Source organism: Montipora foliosa, chromosome 8, assembly GCF_036669935.1.
Source record: "Montipora foliosa isolate CH-2021 chromosome 8, ASM3666993v2, whole genome shotgun sequence".
NCBI classification, from domain to species: Eukaryota; Metazoa; Cnidaria; class Anthozoa; order Scleractinia; family Acroporidae; genus Montipora; species Montipora foliosa.
The window spans coordinates 25,076,952-25,096,951 of NC_090876.1; the positions used below are offsets into that span (position 1 = coordinate 25,076,952).

At 40.1% G+C, this 20,000-nt stretch overlaps 2 protein-coding genes across 2 annotated transcripts in view; one reads left to right on the plus strand and one right to left on the minus strand.

The window, feature by feature from the left end:
* The window catches only part of LOC138013172 (nucleolar MIF4G domain-containing protein 1-like), a 27,463-nt gene extending 23,232 nt beyond the window's left edge, over positions 1-4,231 (plus strand). The window contains exons 13-14 of the mRNA XM_068860182.1: positions 375-469; positions 1,600-4,231. Of these exons, the coding sequence (XP_068716283.1) occupies positions 375-469; positions 1,600-1,783 (279 nt within the window). The 3' untranslated portion in view covers positions 1,784-4,231. The remainder of the gene's footprint in view (positions 1-374; positions 470-1,599) is intronic.
* Positions 4,232-12,604: 8,373 nt separating this feature from the next.
* LOC138013175 (adenylate cyclase type 5-like) overlaps positions 12,605-20,000 on the minus strand; it is a 49,083-nt gene continuing 41,687 nt past the window's right edge. The window contains exons 18-23 of the mRNA XM_068860187.1: positions 19,969-20,000; positions 18,138-18,284; positions 17,562-17,654; positions 16,235-16,349; positions 14,246-14,370; positions 12,605-12,993 (exon numbers count right to left, since the gene is read on the minus strand). The exon at positions 19,969-20,000 is cut by the window's right edge and continues 88 nt beyond it. Coding sequence (XP_068716288.1) covers positions 12,859-12,993; positions 14,246-14,370; positions 16,235-16,349; positions 17,562-17,654; positions 18,138-18,284; positions 19,969-20,000 — 647 coding nt within the window. The 3' untranslated portion in view covers positions 12,605-12,858. The remainder of the gene's footprint in view (positions 12,994-14,245; positions 14,371-16,234; positions 16,350-17,561; positions 17,655-18,137; positions 18,285-19,968) is intronic.

The following is a 20,000-nucleotide window of genomic DNA, read 5'->3' on the forward strand; positions in this document are numbered from 1 at the left end:
AGTTTTTGACGACATCTCAAGACTGGCCCATACCTCTTAGTGCGTCTGCCGTGGGACAAACGACTGACTTCTGGTTTTGTTAAATTTTACGACCAACAAAATTGGAATTTCCATGTGAAAACGGTACATTTTTTTTTGCAATGGGTGAATACATTTTTCTTAGCAAAGACAAATATTCGAGGGCATTTAAACGTCTCAGAAGGCAAAAGAGTAAACGTAAACTTGTGTTGAGAACCTTGTATTGTAAGGGCAACTGTTCCCGTTCCAAAAAAAGTAATGGTCGCTACTTCTTCTTACTTGACATACATTTTACGATGCTCGCCACACGGGTTTGACGTTTTGTTGCAGAAATTAATTGTTTTTGTAAATTGCAGGTTGTGAACTTTGTTGAGCTCGATAAGCCTTCAGTTCGGCTATTCACCAAACTATTTCACCACATTTTATTGAGCAATTCAGAGGAGATAACAAGGTAAGTTGTTCTGTTGTTGGTCCAAGCAGTGTTCAGATCATTCGGCTGGTCAACTGAGACCCTAAAATCAGATTGGACACTTCGTGACAAGTGCAATATCGAAAGAGCATAAATAAATGCTACAGTGAAGCCTGCATGGCTTGTTTGCATAGTTGACAACTCTGTTATTCCCTGTTCGTACAATCACCACCGGATTCCTTCTACCGGAATGCTGGCTTTCACCCATGTTATCAGGCGCTATTTTTTCTTTAGCGAAACAACAACAAAACTTGCAGTAATGGAGATAGTTAATGTTCACCTTGATAAATGAATGAAATGATTTATTTCCTTTGGTGTCTCAGGGCTCCTCAGAAAAAAAAACCGATTGCTCTTTTGAAGGAGGCAGAGTGCAGCCCAGTGGTTAGGGCGTTTGCTTTGAGATCCGGATATCCTGGCTTCAAGACACGTTCTGACCACTTTCTCAATTTGTTCCATCTAGTCCCTGGTTCAATTTCCTGGCTGCACTTGTAAATAGCCAACTAGTTTGCCTCCGGCCAGTAGGGTTTCTTAAAAGTTGTTCTGTTTAATGCTCGGAGATGTTAGCTAATAGCTACTCTAAAAATCGGAGGGTAAACAATGATACTTATCTTACTGAGTCGAACCTGGCCTCGTGACTCGGGAATCTTCGGAGAAAATCCCAATCATGCAATGGAGCACTCTGAGTTTTTTCCGAGCATTCCTGAGTTACAATAAATACATCATTTCAAAAGAAAATTATTTATATGAATTGAGATTAATTCAGGATGATTAGTTTGGAACACAAAGATGAACGCCGTATCTTTGTTGAGGGGCACAAACGTGGCCGCCTTGAGGTTACTTGAAAGTCAAGGATATGCCTTATTAAAAACAAATGAGTTATCCCGCGGAAACGACACTTATCACCTTTCTAACAACTTGGAGCCTGGTGAAAGACGACGGAATAATCTTCCAAAAACCACGTCAAGATTCATGGGTATTGCGATCATGTGCGCTATGATCCAATCATTACGGAGTCTTGAGAGCAGCTGGAAGGATAAAGCCCTGTTGTTTGTGGTTTTGTAATGGTCGCGGTGATTTTATCCGTCCTTTGATACATTTCCCTTTTTTTACAGAAATGTGTTTGAAAGGATTTCGGCAGTACAAGACCTCGCCTCCCTTCGTCAGTGTCTGAGAATTTTTATCAAACATTTTGTTGGAAAAGCGGAGATATCCAAGACTTACAAAGGCATTGACTTGAAAGGAAGATTGAAACTTGTGGATGATATTCTGGGAGCATCAGATGCAATCAAACTTTAATCTCATAACTCTGTAGTGCAAATGACACGGCGTACAATGAGTGCAATCCCAAAGGTAGCCATCAAGTTACCCCTGCATGATTTTATGGAAGCGCATGTCAACAAGAAAAGCGGGCCTTCTTTTCAAATCAATCTGCCTATAGCATAGCCATAGAAGGTAAAATAGACCCTTCCACGGTTTTTGGCGCCATCTTGGCTCGGGGGCAAACACGGCTAAATTTACAGTAAATGTATGGGATTTTGGCCGTTTTTGAATCGCTGTAGCGCCGCTAAAAAGAGACTTATTTCCACAGTGAAAGTGTATTTTATAAGACATTTATACTGAGATTATTTTCATGAAATATAAAGAACAAATTCAGGCTACAACGACCGTAAACGAATTTTTAAGATTTCATTCAAACCCGTGTAAAATCATCTCGGCAAATTGCAGCGAATTTAGAAGCAATATGAGAAGATTTATAATTCGAATTTAGGACGTCGTACCTTCCTTGATGGCCTTATTTTCTGTTGAATGTCTCTTTTTAGCGGCGCTACAGCGGTTCAAAAGTCGGCCAAAATCCCACACATTTACTGTAAATTTAGTCGTGTTTTGCCCCCCAGCCAAGCTGGAGGTCAAAAACCGTGGAAGGGTCTATTCTGCACTTGGTACAATAGCGTAAAACAACATCGACTTCTCTTCAAATATTTTTTCTATAGGCTAGTCTCCGTCTGCCGCTGAAGTCTGGAAAATAATGTCGTTCACCACTATGTGCGGCGATCCCTAAAAGGAAATTATAAATAACCTTGATTTCCTCATTTTGTGGGGAAAATGCGTCCAATAATAAAGGGTGCCTTGACGTAATTTGACCGCGGTCCGGGTGAACAGAGGACTGTTATTCGTGACTGGCACTGATTTCAAGAAGCTGAGCGAAAGTGTCTCATCAGTTGATCGTATTAATACGATTGAATTGGTTGGTTTCGTTGAAGTCTCGTAGCATTGCTTTGCTCCCATTTCCATACTGGGGCCAATGGTCACATAATTCCCTTGGATTACAACTTTTTACTTTTTGGTAGTTAATTATCTCGTTATCCAATGCCACGCGGCAAACTAAGCTTTTTCAATTTACTTGTACATGTTCACTTAATCGCGAATTAAAATCTGAAGTACCCACCGCGCAAGCCTAAGGGTGATAGTTAATTCTGATTAGATGTAAAACACTGTTTCATAACACACGGTTTCATTTGGTTAACCTACTTTCGGCGTTGCAGCGCCGAAACTGGAATTCTGTTCCATTCAAAATTCGATCCGCCAAAAACTTAAATCAATTTAAATCTAAATTGAAAGCCTATTTATTTCGTAATTCTTTAACATAGTTTTACAGTTCAATCCTTACCGTGGCCACCCAACAAACTTTCACATTTGACAATTACGTGTAAATACGTCAACTCAACAACCCATGCAACGGTGTTCAACCTACAAAAGACTATTTCCGAGTTAATGTCTGCCTCCTCTTCAAAGCGAGTCTAAGTGCGAAGTTTTTGTGGTGGTAATTAGTTCTTCTTTACATATGAATAAAAATTAATTTTAATAAGAAAAACTTTGCACTGAGACTCGCTTTGAAGAGGAGGCAGACATTAACTCGGAAATGGCCTATTGTGTGAACTTTGCAAAGAGGCGTGACTGTCAATCAAATTCACACATCCTGATTGGCGAACAATTTGTAAAAAGGCTTTGTTAGGTGGCCACGGTAAGGCGCGTCGCACTGTAATATTTCTTGTTAAGCGCTTTAGTGCCTTGTATAAAGCGCTATATAAATAATGAAGTATTATTTATTATTATTAAAATACTCTGGTCTTCTAGCGGATTTATCAGATACGAGTTACAGTGAATCAATCTTTACAAATCAGCCTCAGTTTTCATGAACACCTTCTCGTGAAAGTATTACATCAAACCGAACATCGAACGTCAAACCGACCACACAAAGCCAAGAAGGGCGTTACGCATCCCATACAGAATTCAGCTAATTAAGCAACACAGGACTTTTTCCGTATTTAGCCACGAGGGGGAGTTGGGAGAATTCGAGACAGGAAGCAGTCGAGGGTTTGCATGCATAACTGTCCTGGAGTATTTAGAAGAGGCTAAAAAAATCCTCTATTGCTTTTATAAAATATTTCTAAAAAAAATAATTCGATAAATGAAGGGAAATGCTGGTATTTTACTTCTTGATTGAAACACATTTTCTTGATACATGCTCATGTTTCCTACCACCCAATCAAAAGGCGCGTCTGACAACACATAACCAATCAAAACACAGCTATTGACCAATAAGAGTGCGCGTATTATCCTAATTATTTTATAAAAGGAAACTATGCCAAACTATGCCTACTCAACATAAATTGTCAATGCTTAGTAAGGACCAACTCATTGTTATGCTAGATGATATTTGTTGGATTCGAGCATTGGTTACGATCGGACATTAAAGATAATGAAATATTTCCATGCAATTATACTATTTACCGCTGTGACAGGAAGACATCTATGGGAAGTGGAGTTTTAATAGTAATCTCTGAGCGTTTTTTGTCTGAGCGATTGTCAAATGGTACGAGTTAAACTATGCGTGGCAGGCTGCAAAGACTTCTTTATTTTGTTCATATTACCGTCCTAATGTCAGTGAGGAAGTTAGCCTGGTCTTGACTGATCAACTGGCACACTTAAGCAAAATTGTAATTTTCCAACCTTGCATGAACAGTTCGTAGACATGATGGACGACAACAGCCTCACACAACTTGTTACATAACTTACACGGCAAAATAACACCTTGGACTTTTCATTTGCAATACACATGTAATCCATCTCTGATCGAGAATGTTAAAGTTCTACCTGGTCTAGAAGATCACGGTGCTGTTTTTGTGGAAGGCAACATTTCCCCAATCGTCAACAAACAGACAGCAAGAAAGATCTACCTTTTTAGACGAGCTGACTGGGATTGCCTTACTCCAACAGTGCTCATGCTGAACAAGAGACAATGGACTGTGAAGCTAGTGTAGCCGTTGAGTCTCTCAGGAAGTCTTTTGTTCAGTTACTAAATTCGCGGGCATCGAAAAATTTATTCCATCCAAAATTGCAAAACAAAAGAACCACTTATCATGGGTTAACTCTGAGTCCCTCAAGGCGCTGCTACACTGTGAAATGTTTCGTGTAACTTGTTCCGCCACATAAAACTGAAAGAAAGAAACTTTATTTAAGTGTCTAATCTTCTAGCGCTGTAGAGCACTAATCGGGGACACTGTAAATTGAAATTAACAAGTTAACGCAATTCAAATCAAAGAGAGAATTGTTAAACACTCACTTTAAGGGTATCTTTTCTGAGTCCAGCCCCATGACTCTCAAGCATGTAGCTGACGCAGCAGTAAGAAATCTACTTACAGATCAAACCATTTTTCGAATTATGCCCTCCATTACTATCACTGTAACTGATAATTTAAGCTAAATCCACACAAAGCTCCTGGTCCTGATACCTTACACCTTCAAGTCTTAAAAGAATTAAGTTCTTCAATTTCTCCAGCCTTAGCCTGGTTAAGAGTCCCGTGTTGTCCCATCGCACTTAAAATCTTCAAATGTTTTTCAAGAAAGGACCAAACCTGTATTTTCAGTAAAGTTATGGATCATGTCATGGTATCCAACATTATGCATCACTTCGACCAACACCAAATACCACGCAACCTCGATGACTTGGCCAGGTAAGTGCAAAACGGCGGACAATCGGATGTTATAGTGATGATTTCTCAAAGGCATTTGAACTGCTGTGCAAACTGTCACTCTACGGGGTAAGCAACGGGTAGTTCTTGAAGGGGCAAAGACTGATCAAGTTCCGGTGTCATCAGACAGTCCGACAGGGTTCCGTTTTAGGTCCCATCTTATTCTTGGCCTATATAGAGCAACCTCCCCTGGCCCGGTATGTGAAATTCAAAGTTCGTCTTTTCGCACACGACATTTTGATCTCTTTAGCCATTAAGTCCGCGTATGACAGTGGGATGATTGTATCCAATTACAACAAAATCTCCTAAATGTGGAAAAGTGGGAATCGGATTGGAAGATGGAGTTCAATACTTCAAAATATAACGTTTTAAGCATCACAAGACAGTGTAATCCGTATGTTCATGTTTATAAGGTTAAAGAGCAAGTCTTCGGTGGACTCTCTGCATTCTGTCAAAGTACCTTGGTGTCTACCTATCCGAACCGACCTCCGCTGGAACGAACATATTAAAACCATCTCCAATAAAGCAAACAACTCTTGGCTTTCTAAAGCGGAACTCAATACATTGCCCATCCAGAACCAACGAAACTGCATACAAGGCCCTAGTACGCCCAAGTCTGCAATATTTTTCATCTTTGTGGGATGCATTTACGGTGATTCCCAGGTTTTGCACTACGCATCTCACACTGCGCATAACATTGCGACTTCGGAGATAGCGGTGTTTCACCGCGGTCATCCGAAGAGAGGCAATTAAGGCCACTTTTGCTGTTCAAGGACTTTTAAGAGCAATCACGATAACTCTTGTCGGTTAAGAAGGTGTTGTTTTGGAACTCGCCCCCGTCCTTTCGCGGAAAATGATCATTTTGAAGCGGAAATTGCCCCTTTGCCATGCATTATCATAGTGTTGCGAAGAAACGAGCACTGTGACCCCTCATTTTTAATAGTTTTATTTACTCATAATAGGTACACGGAAAACATATTATGAAGCGAAAAAAAGTTGGATGGTAGAAGTTGTAGTATTTACATTTAAAGAACGTGAAACTGCATTCGGAGCCCGACATTGAGTGCATGGTGATGACTGTAGCGGTCCAATTTGTTTACATTTCTTTGCATGATTGATGAATTTCAAATCACTGTACTTAAAGATTATAGCCTGGACAAACAAACAAGTTCAAGTTTTCAGTAATACTCAGTAGCTTTGGCTACATGACAACAATTTTTTCCGGTTGATCCAGTTTCGAACGCTTGTCACGTAATCAGGTAAAAACACTGAGAATAAAGGGCATACAGCGCGAAAACAAGCACGGTGACCCCATCTTTTTATTGCATTTTTTAATGTCCTGTGTATGAGTATCAATTGCGCCAAGTTTGAAAAAAATCTGGATAGTACGTCATTTTCAAGGAAATCATCTTAAGGAGGCTCGGAAAGGTTTTCAGCTGAGCGCGTGCGCGTAAGCCATACACGCAATTCTAAAAGCTGCTCGCGTCAGCTCCTGATTCAAAATGGGTCACCAGAAATAAACAAATACCGCTAATTTCGCTCACCTTTCTTCTGATTCCTATACGTATAGAATATAAATAGACATCTCCTATTCACGAAAACTACGAAAATAGCACACACACGGTTTAATGGTCACTTCAATCCGTTTGTGTTGGCCTATAGCTTCACTCGCGCGGGTACTCGAATGAGCAGGTGACGCATGCGTAAATGCCGATCTTGTAACCCCCTCATTTTTCCTGGTTTTGCAACTTTACTCTTTCAAATCTTTGCTTCCGGACGGTTAATGTTTTTCATTTTTTGCATGTTAAGGCTTAGATTAATTTAAACCATTTGTAGGTGAAAACAAATTAGAGACTATTGGTCGTCTGTGAGGTAAGACACGATTTCATGGACCGTGAAGACGTTTCGATTCGTCTTGTGTTTGCAAGAGATCTTCAAGACGAGGAATATATGAAAATATGATCTTTTTTCGCAGATAATTCTGTATAGCTTGGGTAAAATTCAGTACCGTAAGAGGTTATTTCCCCAGATGACCTTTATCGGCACATGATTTAAGAATCTTGTATCATGGAACGCCGACACGGCGAATCTTTACTTGCTGAATTCTGGAAGGTAACGTCACTTGCAGAACGACTCTAAACAACGTAGCAGGTACGACGGATATAGAGATTACTTCATGGAAAATGCGCGCGCACGACTGTTATTCACGAGTTGAGTAGTATCAGAAAACGAACGAGTGAGGGCAGCAAACAAGTGAGTTTTCTGACACGAAACAACGAGTGAACAAAAATCGTACAAAGAATTTTCCATGCTGTAATGTGTTTATTTCATAGGTACTGAGGTTTTTTTCGTGGTAGTGTTTGATAGACAAATTTATTTCGCACATATGGAGTGGGGCGATGAAAGCAATAAACAATGGTTTAAAATCGCCCAACCGACAATTGATTTAATAAAATTTAGAACACTTACTGTGTTTCAGATATTCCAAAGTAGTCCAAAGTGAAGAGTGTTTTTAGTTCGTCGCTTGTCAAAGCTACCAGCGCTTTGCGTTTATTTCCCTTTCCTTGCTTTTTTAGTTGTTTTTGTTTGGACTAAAAAACCTCTCTGGTTTTCTCAAATACCAGGTCATTTGTTGCTTGCGGAATAGCCCTTTTTCTTCAGTTGTCGTTCCAAGCTAGTAGGCACTAAACTTCGAAGGAAAGTTGGCTCGTATTCATTGCCGTCTTTAGTGCGGACGGAGATGATAAATTGGTTGACGTATTCAGTATTCATTCAGCTCAACCGCTGGAATAACTTCCATTTTCCTGTCTTCGACCTTCGTTTTCAAAATTCGTTCAAGCAATCGAACATCTCCTTCAGTTTTTTGAGCGGCATTTGTGTTTTCTTGTTCTAAAATAAATTCCTCAACTGAGCAAACAGAAGCAAACCTTCGGCCATTTTTCAAAGCGTGCGGTTTTTGTGCAACGGCTTTTGGATGACGTTCCATTCGATTCGTTCATTCATCACTAGTGAAATCTCGTCGTTCGTGTTCCTATGAAATAAAAGGGATTTTTTTATAAGCATTATGTGTACTGGCCATCGCTGGACAATGACTGGATCGTGATTGGCCAGAACGCCTCACAAGTCCGATTGTGGGGAAGAGGTGAAGGACGCTAGGGACAAACACGTCCCCATGAAAATGAGCTATGTGCCTTAATAAAGGTTTGAAAAGCAGAGGTGATAGGTGACGAGTGTATGTGCCACCAGTTGGTGACCTTTAAACCGGAAAGGAAGACAGAGTATAGGCTACCTGTAGCCTCTTCAATTTGCAGTTATCACAATCAACAACAAGCTTCATGTCACAATATTTATTTACAAGGCAGTATTTACCTGTCAATATATTAACACTCAATCAATTTAGAGATTTACACAATATAATCATCTTAAAATTAACTTTATACATAGTTAAGCATGACGTAAAAGCAAACTAGCGATGATTGCAGAAACATCAGACTAGTCTACGTTTAAATATTAAACGCTAAAAAAAAATACTTTTGGAAGAACAGAAATGCGTAACTTGGGAATATGCCGTAATTTGGAGGTCTTTTTTTCCTCCCGTTGTTACAAAAGTACCCGCAAAAGAAGTTTAATCTTGCACAAAAAAAGACGGTTAACTAAGAAAACATATGATCTTACTGGATTCAAGCAAGTACTTTTAAAATAACTGCATGGTAACTCCGCAACAAATGAAAGCGGCTGACTTTTTGTTCATGTAATCACTTGAGGAAAACTAGATCTCGTTACACTAAAAAAATATTCACATCAACTGAACAAGCCACCTTCAGATTCCAATTTCATTATTACTCTGACTATAATGAACAAAATATAGTTCTCGCCCGGGTTGCTCGAAGTCTTGGTTAGCGGAAATCCGCCTTCATGCCACGACAAACAAGAGATCGAATTTTACATACCCAATGGTTAGCCTCTGGCTGGGCTTCGAGCAACTCAGGCCATTAGCGTTTTTCCTGTTATCTTGTAAATCACCCGGGAATCGAACAACGTGTAGCTTATTTGAAATATTAACCCAGAATTTATAACCAAGAACAAAACTACCTTCCGAGTTTCAACCTCAGTTGTGCGAAAACTACACCGACGTTAAATATCTGTACAAAAATCAATTACTTTTAACAAGGAAGAGTACGTACATCACATTTAAACGATCTTGGAATGGCGAGTCCATTTAAATATTGAGTTCTTGACCTTACAGACTATAATAATACAAAACTCTTGCAAATGTGACCTAGAAACTCGATAAGACGAAATATCCAATCAATAGGAACTGCTTCAGAAACGAAAATTGAAGCAGTCGATTCATTAATGAATTACCAAAACCTTGTTTAAAAAGGTTCAAAATGCAACTCCCTCCTTCCCACACCTCGAAGGCTTTGAAGATCCGCCCTACCACTATAGGACTGCCCATTTTTAAAAACTCACCATGCGACTAATTCGCAAAATGCTCTGATATTGCATGAAAATCACCTCTTAACTATTTAAGGCAAACTGGATTGATGGCTTTTTCGTTCTTTGATGCGCGAAGGTATTGGGCTGACTCGCCCCTGTTTTATAAATAAAATGTGGGTGAACTATACCTGGAATCACTTTTATTTATCTTACGCTAATTTGTATATTAAGAATCATCGACTTCTTTTCATATATTAAAATTTGGATTTTTCTGATCGCTCTGATTGCTCGATACCGCCGCTGATGCTTAAAGGTGGGCAGAGACGAGGGGTCCTGTTACAGGGACATGTTGCAGCGACATGTCCCCTCGTGTGAACTGATACTTTTACGATTGTGCAACATCAATTTGGGGTGACTTTGCCCTTTGGACACGTCAATGCAACATATCGCTGCAACATATCCGTGAAACATGAACCCGCAACATTTTCATGTGAGTGCAAACGTTGTGATTTTATCCCTGCTACATGTCCGCGTTACACGACCCTAATGCATGTCGCCTCAGTGTGTACTACATACCTATTTGTCGCTGGAACATGTCACTGCAACATGTCCCCTCGCGTCTGTCCACCTTAACTCTGAAATCTGTCAACAACGAGCACGTTTTTCCTTAATAATAGGAAGATGTTAAAATAAATTAATACGTTAAGTAAAATATGTGATCTGTACAATGAAGAACGAACGTTTTGACTGGAAATAAAATACTGCTAATAACGCCAATGCTCGATGACCAATATATTTTAATGTGTAGGTAGCCGGTGTGGCCTTTAAACGATGCTATCGGTTTTGTCTCAACTCGGCTGATCCGGCATTGGAATCCCATAAGAAACACTGCCCTACCAATGTCTTATTACGTGCTCAATTAATGACTAGACCCTTACTTTTAAAACCGGCAAGTAATAGTAGTGGAGTACCATTAAGGGAGTAATCAGGCGAGTAATTTGAAAATCGGCCGAGCGCGCAGCGCGAAGCCGATTTGAAATTACGAGCGCGATTGCCCCTGAATTGTACGACACAAAGTCCTATTACTAATTATTCGTAACAAATCGTAACCATAACCCTAAACCCAAGTTACCAAGTCTAAGGACGGAAGCGAGGCTGCCGGTGACCCTGCTTTGATATAAACCTTTGTGCTTTTCTAATGTTAATGTAGACTAATTAAAATTACAACAACACAATTTACATAATAAAAGCAGTGAGGTCTGTATCACTGCAAGGTCACCGGCAGCCTCGCAGCCATTCATAGGCTAGGTCACTGAGCAAACAACTGTAAAATGGCCTGTTTAGAGTTGTTCAAATTGGATACCTGTAACTGGACACCCACATGATCGCGCGCCAATTACGCGACAAATAAGCGCGCACAGAACCAATCAGAATCGAGAATTTTGTAATAGTTACGATTAAGTCTGTTATTAGGCCACGTGGATAAGCCAAGACTTAACGTGTTTTTTTCCCTTATGCCCCGGCCCTGCATGGGCCGCCCGTCTAGCACAGGGTTACCCCTAGCAACGAGTTGCTGGTTCCCGTTTGTACTCCTGGGAGAAAAGAGGTGATGTGAGAGTACAGTGTTTAACCCAAGGAAGACACCGTGACAACAGGAACACGGACCATTCAGCCCGTGTTCCAAGCGCTAACCACTTAGCCACCACGTCTCTATTAAAAGTAAATAAAAATAAACAACAATGCACCACCTACCCCCATCCCACTCTACAAACGAGACATCATGGTTTGCAAAAGACTATTTCAGCATAGTACAGGAGAAAATAAAGATCTATTGTGCTTTTCTAAACTATGGTTCAAAAAGAAAATAAACATGCACCAGCCAGAACCACATGACCTTGAAGCGTGTAAAACTTGCAACGCTTTTCCTTGGAACAAAGTCGGGGATTTTAGGACACCAATTTTATGCCCAAATATGGACAAAAATAAGATCGAAGCTGCACGCGCGGGAAAATACACGAGCTACGTTACGTCCAAATAAGGAAATTTTTAAACTCAAAAAACCCCACCTCTGAACCAGAGTTAAGGTGGCTGAACACAGTTTTTGATGCCTTTGATTCATTTACCTTCTTCTCTAAAACCATTGATCCTTTGGTCGCCAAAAATGGTAGCAAGCAAGTTAACAACACGAACTTCAGTTTTTTGATAGTTAAACTGACGTATATGCCGCTGCCATGGTAACATGAATAAATATAAACAGGCCTTTAAAATCGGTTTGTTTATTTACAGAAAATCTGGTCGTTAAATTTTCTTTATAATTTGCATGCAACAAGCTTGTAACAATGCTCACAAGTTAACACTATTTTAATAATAATTTGACAGAGATCTTTCATTATCCTTTGTTGAAGGTTCACTGGAATGATACGTTAAAGTTCAATTTTCTTTCAATATTCCAGTTACTTATTTCTTAAAGTATTTTCGTGCCAAATTTCGGTAAATTCTAACGAGAGGTTCTGGAGAAATAGGCGTACTTCCGAGAAAGCTACTCCGCATTCAATCGCAATGTTTTAACTTACTACGCATGCGTTGCATTTGGCTGGGTTCTTTCGATAACAAAGAAAAATCTGCAAATTTCGGAGTTCTTTGCATCGTTACCTTTTCTAACATACATTCTCATAAAAGACTAAAACCATCAAAACAATTTGTTCAATTATGAGGAAAAATAGTACAGAGAGTGGAAGCATTGAGCAATAAAATGTTTTTTGTTTTGTTCTTTTTTGTAATCCTTGCGTGCGCGTTGCATTGCCACCTGAAACGCTTCAAGGTCATAGGTTGGGGTAGCATGATACAAAAATTATTGCCAAGTTCTGGAATAAATATTAGTCTTGTTATCGCCGGAAGCTAAGTGGACTGATCTCCTTCTTTACCAGTCATCCAGTATGTCACCATCTTGCCTTTACCTTTCACAGCCACTAAACCTCGACATTCAAACGTGTAGCCTCGCGTGGACAGAATGTTATACACGCTTTGGGTGACCTGTGCAAATTAAAAAAACTCAGTTATTTCAGCACTGTGCATTGGACTAATAGACATTATCCCAAGTCGTCTACGTCAAAAACTGCCAGTTCACTGTCGAAACGCTTTGAAGAAAAGTTTCTTCCTGGTCTTTTCCCTGACACCTTACACTTTCTTGTCCAAAGTAGAATTTTTCCTCATGAAATCTGATCATTACGTCTCCTCAAAACAAGAGACATCCTCACTGGGGTCTTTGCGCTTCTTCCTAAACGACGATGCTCTTAGTCGGACAGCTTTGTTTTCTTAAATTCGAAACATCGGAGTTTGTCATTGTAAAATTCGGAGTATGTTTTTAACCTTACGTTGGATGGACTCCACGTTGTTTATGTTTCATGTAAGTTAATTAAGCCCTTTATTTCATTCAGGTCACAACGTTTTCAAAAACCAAGCGATTGTAGTAAATTCAGACTCAAAGGAACTTGCTAGCCAATTCCATTCGGACGTAAAGTCTGCGGGTTTACAATTGGGCCGATAAAATCACAACACAACTGACTCGGAATTCAGATTTTGCGACTAACCAAATGTGGAAAACGTTGCGTGACGACACACGATGCATGTACACTTATTGTAAAAGGTCATTGCATTGCGGAGAAGGTTTTTACGAAGTGAACATTAAATTTGGAATTCAGCGAGTCTTCATTGTCTCTGGGAGTCGCGTACATTCCTCACACAAACTCTAATTTCAACTGCCGGAAATTCTATATATTTCGACAAGAAATCAAGGATCCTTTCTTGATTCCGAAAAACAAACTCCAATTTTCGCAAACAAAAAGTCCGATTTTTAAAAACAAACTACGACGTTCGCAAAAACCAAATTCGATTTTAAGAACACAAAAAGAAAAAAGTAAGATGTCCCTTAATCTAAGATTTATACCGTTGGTTCCTGATTACTATATTTTTACTAATTTTTTTTAAAACTAATTTCCACCATAAATGATGGATAGATCCCAATTATTCGAAAATAACAGGACAGAAAAACAAAACAACAAAAATTGAAACAAAAAAAAAAAATTAAAAAGAGACCCCCCGACTCCGCGTTTTGGCTACTACCCGTCTTAACAGCTCTCAGTTATTTTCAGAACATACCCGCAAACTGTGGGAAATTCCACGACTTAAAATTTCTACTTCCACACGGAAAAAATACAACATAATCTTTACTTTTTTCTCGTTGGTCTGTAGTTGTAAATTTGAAAGCCTGGGAAACACGACAAACCTGTATATGATTGGCTTTTCCAGTGCTATACATACGGCTGGCTACATTTACAGTGTCTCCCCAGATGTCATACTGCGGTTTATGAGCACCAATCACACCAGCAACAACAGGGCCAAAGTTTAGACCTGAAATCAAGAAGATGATCCCAAGGAATGAGAGCATACCCACTTAAAGATATTGAAGCATGCAAAAGTTCACAACGAATGAACATTAAGCAGAGTCTTCTCTTTCCAACAAAAACAATTGGCTTCAAGTAGCCCAATTGTTTTGTTTAGAATTACCTATTAGAGGGTAACGTGAAGTGCGATATGCGAGAGTTAGCCCTACTAATGGAAAAGGGGCCGACACAAGGACAGAGAAAAACTCTGACCAGGGTGGGAATTGAACTCACAACCTTCGGGTTAGATCACCGCTGCTCTACCGACTCAGCTACAAGGTCAGACGGGAACAGGCCGAGGGAACTGAAGATGTTAAAGTCACGGCAATGAACATGTACGAGTACAAGGAAGGGTTACGTTTTTGCAAACGTTGGCCGTGTAGCACTTATATTTGAACTCGCAGGTCATGGGTTTAATTCCCACCCTGCTCAGAGTTTTTCTCTGTCCTTGTGTGGGCCCCTTTTCCATTAGTGGGGTTGACGCTCACATGGTTCATATGGGGTAGAAACTTAGCACTTCACTTTAGCCCTCTAACAAATAATTCTGTTGAAATATAAGTGCTACATGGCCAAAGTTTTCAAAAACGTAACCCTTCCTTGTACTTGTACAATTGTTTTGTTCGTTTATTTGAAGTTACAGAATGCAACTGCAGAAGACAAATACAAATAAGAGACCACGACGGCAGTAGATTATTATATGGCAAGTAATTCTCAAGCTAAATGAATCACTCTGATTGGCTGGTTTTCGGTCGGGATTTTAAAGTACGGATCATTACCATGGAAACGGTCCTTTCCCACATTTTTTCTCTCTCCCGTGAAATTCAAGTTGAGCGAATCACAAACGGTTTTCAAAAAGCGGAATTTAATTTTCAACACAAAAGTACAATTATAGAAAGTAGAATTTAGTTCTATGTGTAAAAGGCTACCGTTCAAAGTTCGCTGATGAAGACTGAGATCACAAACAGTCACTAAGCGGAGAAGTGTCCGATCGCTCAAAGAAACGATGCCATATAATAAACAACTTACCACCCTCACTTGCTCGGGACCGTACTGAGGAATATTTAACAATTAGACCCGTAGCCCGCAAGGGCTACGGGTCAATAGCCGTTGAGGCGAAGCCGAATGGGCTATTGAACCGTGGCCCTTGAGGTCGAAGGGTCTAATTGTTTTAGTATCACCCAACTAGTCGGACAAAAAAGGCAATAATAAAGTTAGCAAAAGCAAGTTGAAGAAATATTTATTTGGAAATAAAACGAAAGAAAGGGTCACGCTTTTCGCTACTCGAAGACTATTACTAATAGACCTCTAGTAACATAGCCAATCAAAACGCAGGATTTGCATTAGTCCACTAGTTGGGTGATACTAATGGCCATTCGTCGTTTTTGTACGAACCTCGCTGCGCTCGGTCCGTACGGCCCTCGCGCTCGGTTATTAAGAGGATAATATTTGCCCTGTAGTCAACATTACTGAGTAACAGAACAAGGTGATGGCCTATTCCGTCTCTGGTTGTTTGAAACTCAGAAATTTCGTAGTATTAACAAAGTTTTGAACAAATTTTATTCTTAAAGGTTTTGTCAGATGAACAGTGTTGGTAAATCCGAAAACAAAATTACCAACAGCGAAGCAAAACTCTCTCGTGTTAATTCTAAAGAGAGAATGGAGACGCCATGAACAAATCTTGGCCAACAATATTGGCACAATGGCGGGTCCAACATTACAATACGTATATTTAACAAGGGTTTGCCACCCAACAGCTATTGACCAAAGATGTAACAGGACTAAACAGCACGTAACGGTACTCCGTGTTGGCAAAAAACTTATACTTCACTTACCAACTTTCATTTTGAAGTCATTAAAGGAATGTACATTGATATCTGCCAGTTTCTTTTTCATAGCCATAGCAAAGTCTGCCATTGTCACTATATGGGCAAGTGTTGCCAGCTTCTCCTACGACAAATACAGTAAGGGCAAGCCCATAATTTAACATCTGATGGGTTTGCTTTTTCAAGAAACCAGAGGAGCTCTGGTGGGTGGGAGGAATAATAGGAAGCTGACGTTTCGAGCAGGGTGAATCAAGAGACTATGGATTGTGAAAGGTTTTACATCGGACGTCGAAGCAATTTAGTTAATTGGAGCATGCTAACATGGAAAACAACAAATAATCAATCAAAAGAGAAGCGTAAAATGATAGCAAGGGGAGGGATCGTAATGATTTGGTAAGTACGTTTTTAATAATGCAATTCGATATTTCAGTCTTAGCAGACACCATTTGTCACCAGATCCTACCCTAACAGCCTACAAGGCAGGCCATAAGTCCATGAGACACTTGTCAAACAACTACATAAACTAACTCGATCAATCATTACCTCTATTCCTTTAAAAAATGAATCTTTCACTCTTATTGACAACTTAACCCGCACACCCCCTCCTCCCCCCAAACAATGTTGAAAGATGTCGGGCCTTCCCTACACTTGTCTTGTTTTCTCAAACTATTAAAATACAGCATTGTAAAGGGGGGAGGGGAATAGTTTGGAAATGTGTCAAGTGCTCTAACACTTATGAACTGCATTGTAGCTCCAACGGGTCTCCTACAGCTCAGTGGAAGAGCATCCGAAAATGAAATCGCAAGGTCGAAGGTTGACTCCAGCAAAGAAACACTCGGATTTTTTCCGAGGATCTCTCAGCTCACATCGAAATAATACACCTCTTCATTAAACGCGGAGCGACATGTTTTGTTTTTCTATTTAAGTTAGCCCAAGAGTGAGTGAGGATGAAGGTAATGAAAGGAGTCGATTTAGAGAGCTGCGGGCGTTCTCTATTCGACGATAAACAACTCAAATCACTGAGAGGAATTAAACTCTGACAGCCTCCTATAGCGATATTCACCGTTACGTCATCTATTGTCATTAATGTTGCAACCAGAGATCTAATGGCTGTCGAAACAAAGATTCTTTTGTTCTGCGGTTGGCAAAACTTAAATATCAAAAGAATTGGTTGTAAACAGTGAATATCGCTATTCCCTACGCCTTCTTTCACTTATTTGCAAAAGCTGGTCTTTTTTCGCGTTTTAAATTTCAGGGCTTTCAAACCCATGACATTTCAAGTTATCTTGGCCCTATTACAATGCCGACAAGGCTCTAGTTATCTGAGATGACTAACCTGTGATTCAGGCTTTATGCCCGCAGCAGCCATGTATGTGTCACCAATGGTTTTGATCTTCTCAATGCATTGGAAACGAGGCTCTGAAAGAAGCTGAAGGTGGCGCTATTTGTTAGCCTTAAACATGTATCGATACGATACAATACCATACGATACGATAACTTTATTTAGAGAGGGAGAGTCAATTAATCTCTTACTTGCGGCCCTCTAGCTATAACTTCAAGCATATCTGAGATGCGGCCAAGCACCCAAGTGAGCGAATGTGAGAATGATGTACACATGCATGTATTAAATGAAACGTTGACAATTGGACCCACTGGGAACTCGGAAAAATGCGAGCCCCAAATGGGATTTGAACCCACGACCCTCCATGACCAAGTCGGATGCTCTAACCACCGAGCAAGTGGCTGTTCAATTGTCAACTTTTCATTTAATATGTGATTCGCTCACTTGGGTGGTTGGTTGGCCGCATCTCAGATATGCTTTAAGGTGACTCAGTGAAAAATAACTTATTTCTAATAATGTTACCTCATAAGAAAAACAACCTGTGTAAAATTATACTCAATTATATGGTACCTCATCAAAGTCAACCAGTATTTCATTGAGCAGACGCAAGCATTCCACACCTTCACCATTGGCATCCAGTTCAGTATAAAAATCAGAGAAGTTGCATATGCTGGAGAACATGACTATCACTTTATCACATGACTGGTAATACAGTTCCTGCAAAACAACAATTTTGGTCATAATATTAGTCAGTAATTGGCACTCGTTAACGCTAACCTTTGCTCATGATATCTCCTGTGAACACTCATCCAATTAGACGCCAAGAAAAAGCAGCACCTTTTTAGATACAGAAATAGTTTTGTCAACTTGGTTGTTTGACCACCGCAAAGAAAACATGAAAGCTGACGTTTCAAGCGTTAGCCCCTTCGTTAGCCTTTTCTTAGCCCTTCGCTTTGACCAAGGGCGAGCGCAATGGGCTAACGCTTTCATAATTGTTTACAGGTGGTCAATTTTCCATATAAACCCAGTTGATCACAGGCGGCCTAAGCTCATGACATGAACACGCGCGTGACTTTCTAGCGGTGTTGTGCTATTTACAAAGGTTTGTATGGAAACCCAACGGCTTTGTTTCAAACGGCATAAAATGTAATGTTCGGTGAATAAAATTGACTTCTCTTGTTGCCGCGATGTATTCTTTGTTGCCTGCCGGCGTCTCAGACCGTCTTGAAGCTTTTTCGGCAAGCTAGCGCTGTTTTCTCTTAGCAGTGGAACACCAACTGAAATTAGCGCTAGCTCGCCGAAAAAGCTTCAAAACGGTCTGGGACGCCGGCAAACAACAAAGAATAAATCGCGGCAACAAGGAACTGAGTCAATTTTTTTTCAAAGAACACTCCATTTTATCCCGTTTGAAAAAAACCATTGAGTTTCCATACAAACTTTTGTAAATAGCGTCTTCGTAACACATCATCGCTAGAAAGTTACGAACGTGTTCATGTCGTGAACTTGGGCCGCCTGTGAGTTGACTAAACCCCTTTACCTGTTTAAATAGTCAACATGAATAAAACCATGTGAATTGTTTAAAACTAAAAAGCGGTCATACTTCCGCCTGATGCATTTTCTAATTGAACTTGACATTAGATTGAAGAATAAACAGGGAGAAAAGTTCGTGGGATGAAGCCGATTTCAAGGAAAGAAGGTATCTTCAGGTCAGATGTGAGGAACGATATGTTGAAAAGCATCTTGGATCACAAAAAGTTCGTCATTTTTGCTACGCAACCCGAGACGGATAAAAGAAACCAATTGGGGTCAAATTTCTCCCCGCGAGGAATCGACAGAATGAATTCAATTTCTTCGACATGTTGAACTCACGACCTCCCGCGTAACAGCCCGGTGCTCAACCAACTGAGAAACCGGTGCGCGGTACGAAATATAATGAGGCTGGACTAAAAAATGTAAACAGAAAGAGGAAAATTTGCTCGGAATGAGAGGCACTTGATTAGCTCTGACAAAACAAATTAACGCACTCCGCCACTAGGTCTACAACTGCCTTTACTTGCATTTCGCGTTGGGGGCATTTTTGCGCCTGCAACTCACATGATGGTGCAATGAAAACACCCATGCAAATTTGTTTTAGAGCGTTTCGTAATTACAATACTCGAACAACTTCTGGCAGGGGATGAGTAGATGAAAAACTTGCTGATACACAATTGATCATTAGTTATTAAAATCAACTGAACACTGACCTTACTGAGAACATCACAAATTTCTACAAAACAGCACGCTACATCATGAACCCTCGAGTCTACTGCTCAACACAATTCAACCCGATGGGCAAAATCGGCGTCAAAAGAAAATAAAGCAAGGGTAAAAAACGAAAAACCAACAGCATCTCAACACTTACATCATTTTTCTTAGCTTGCTGTGCAAGGAAAT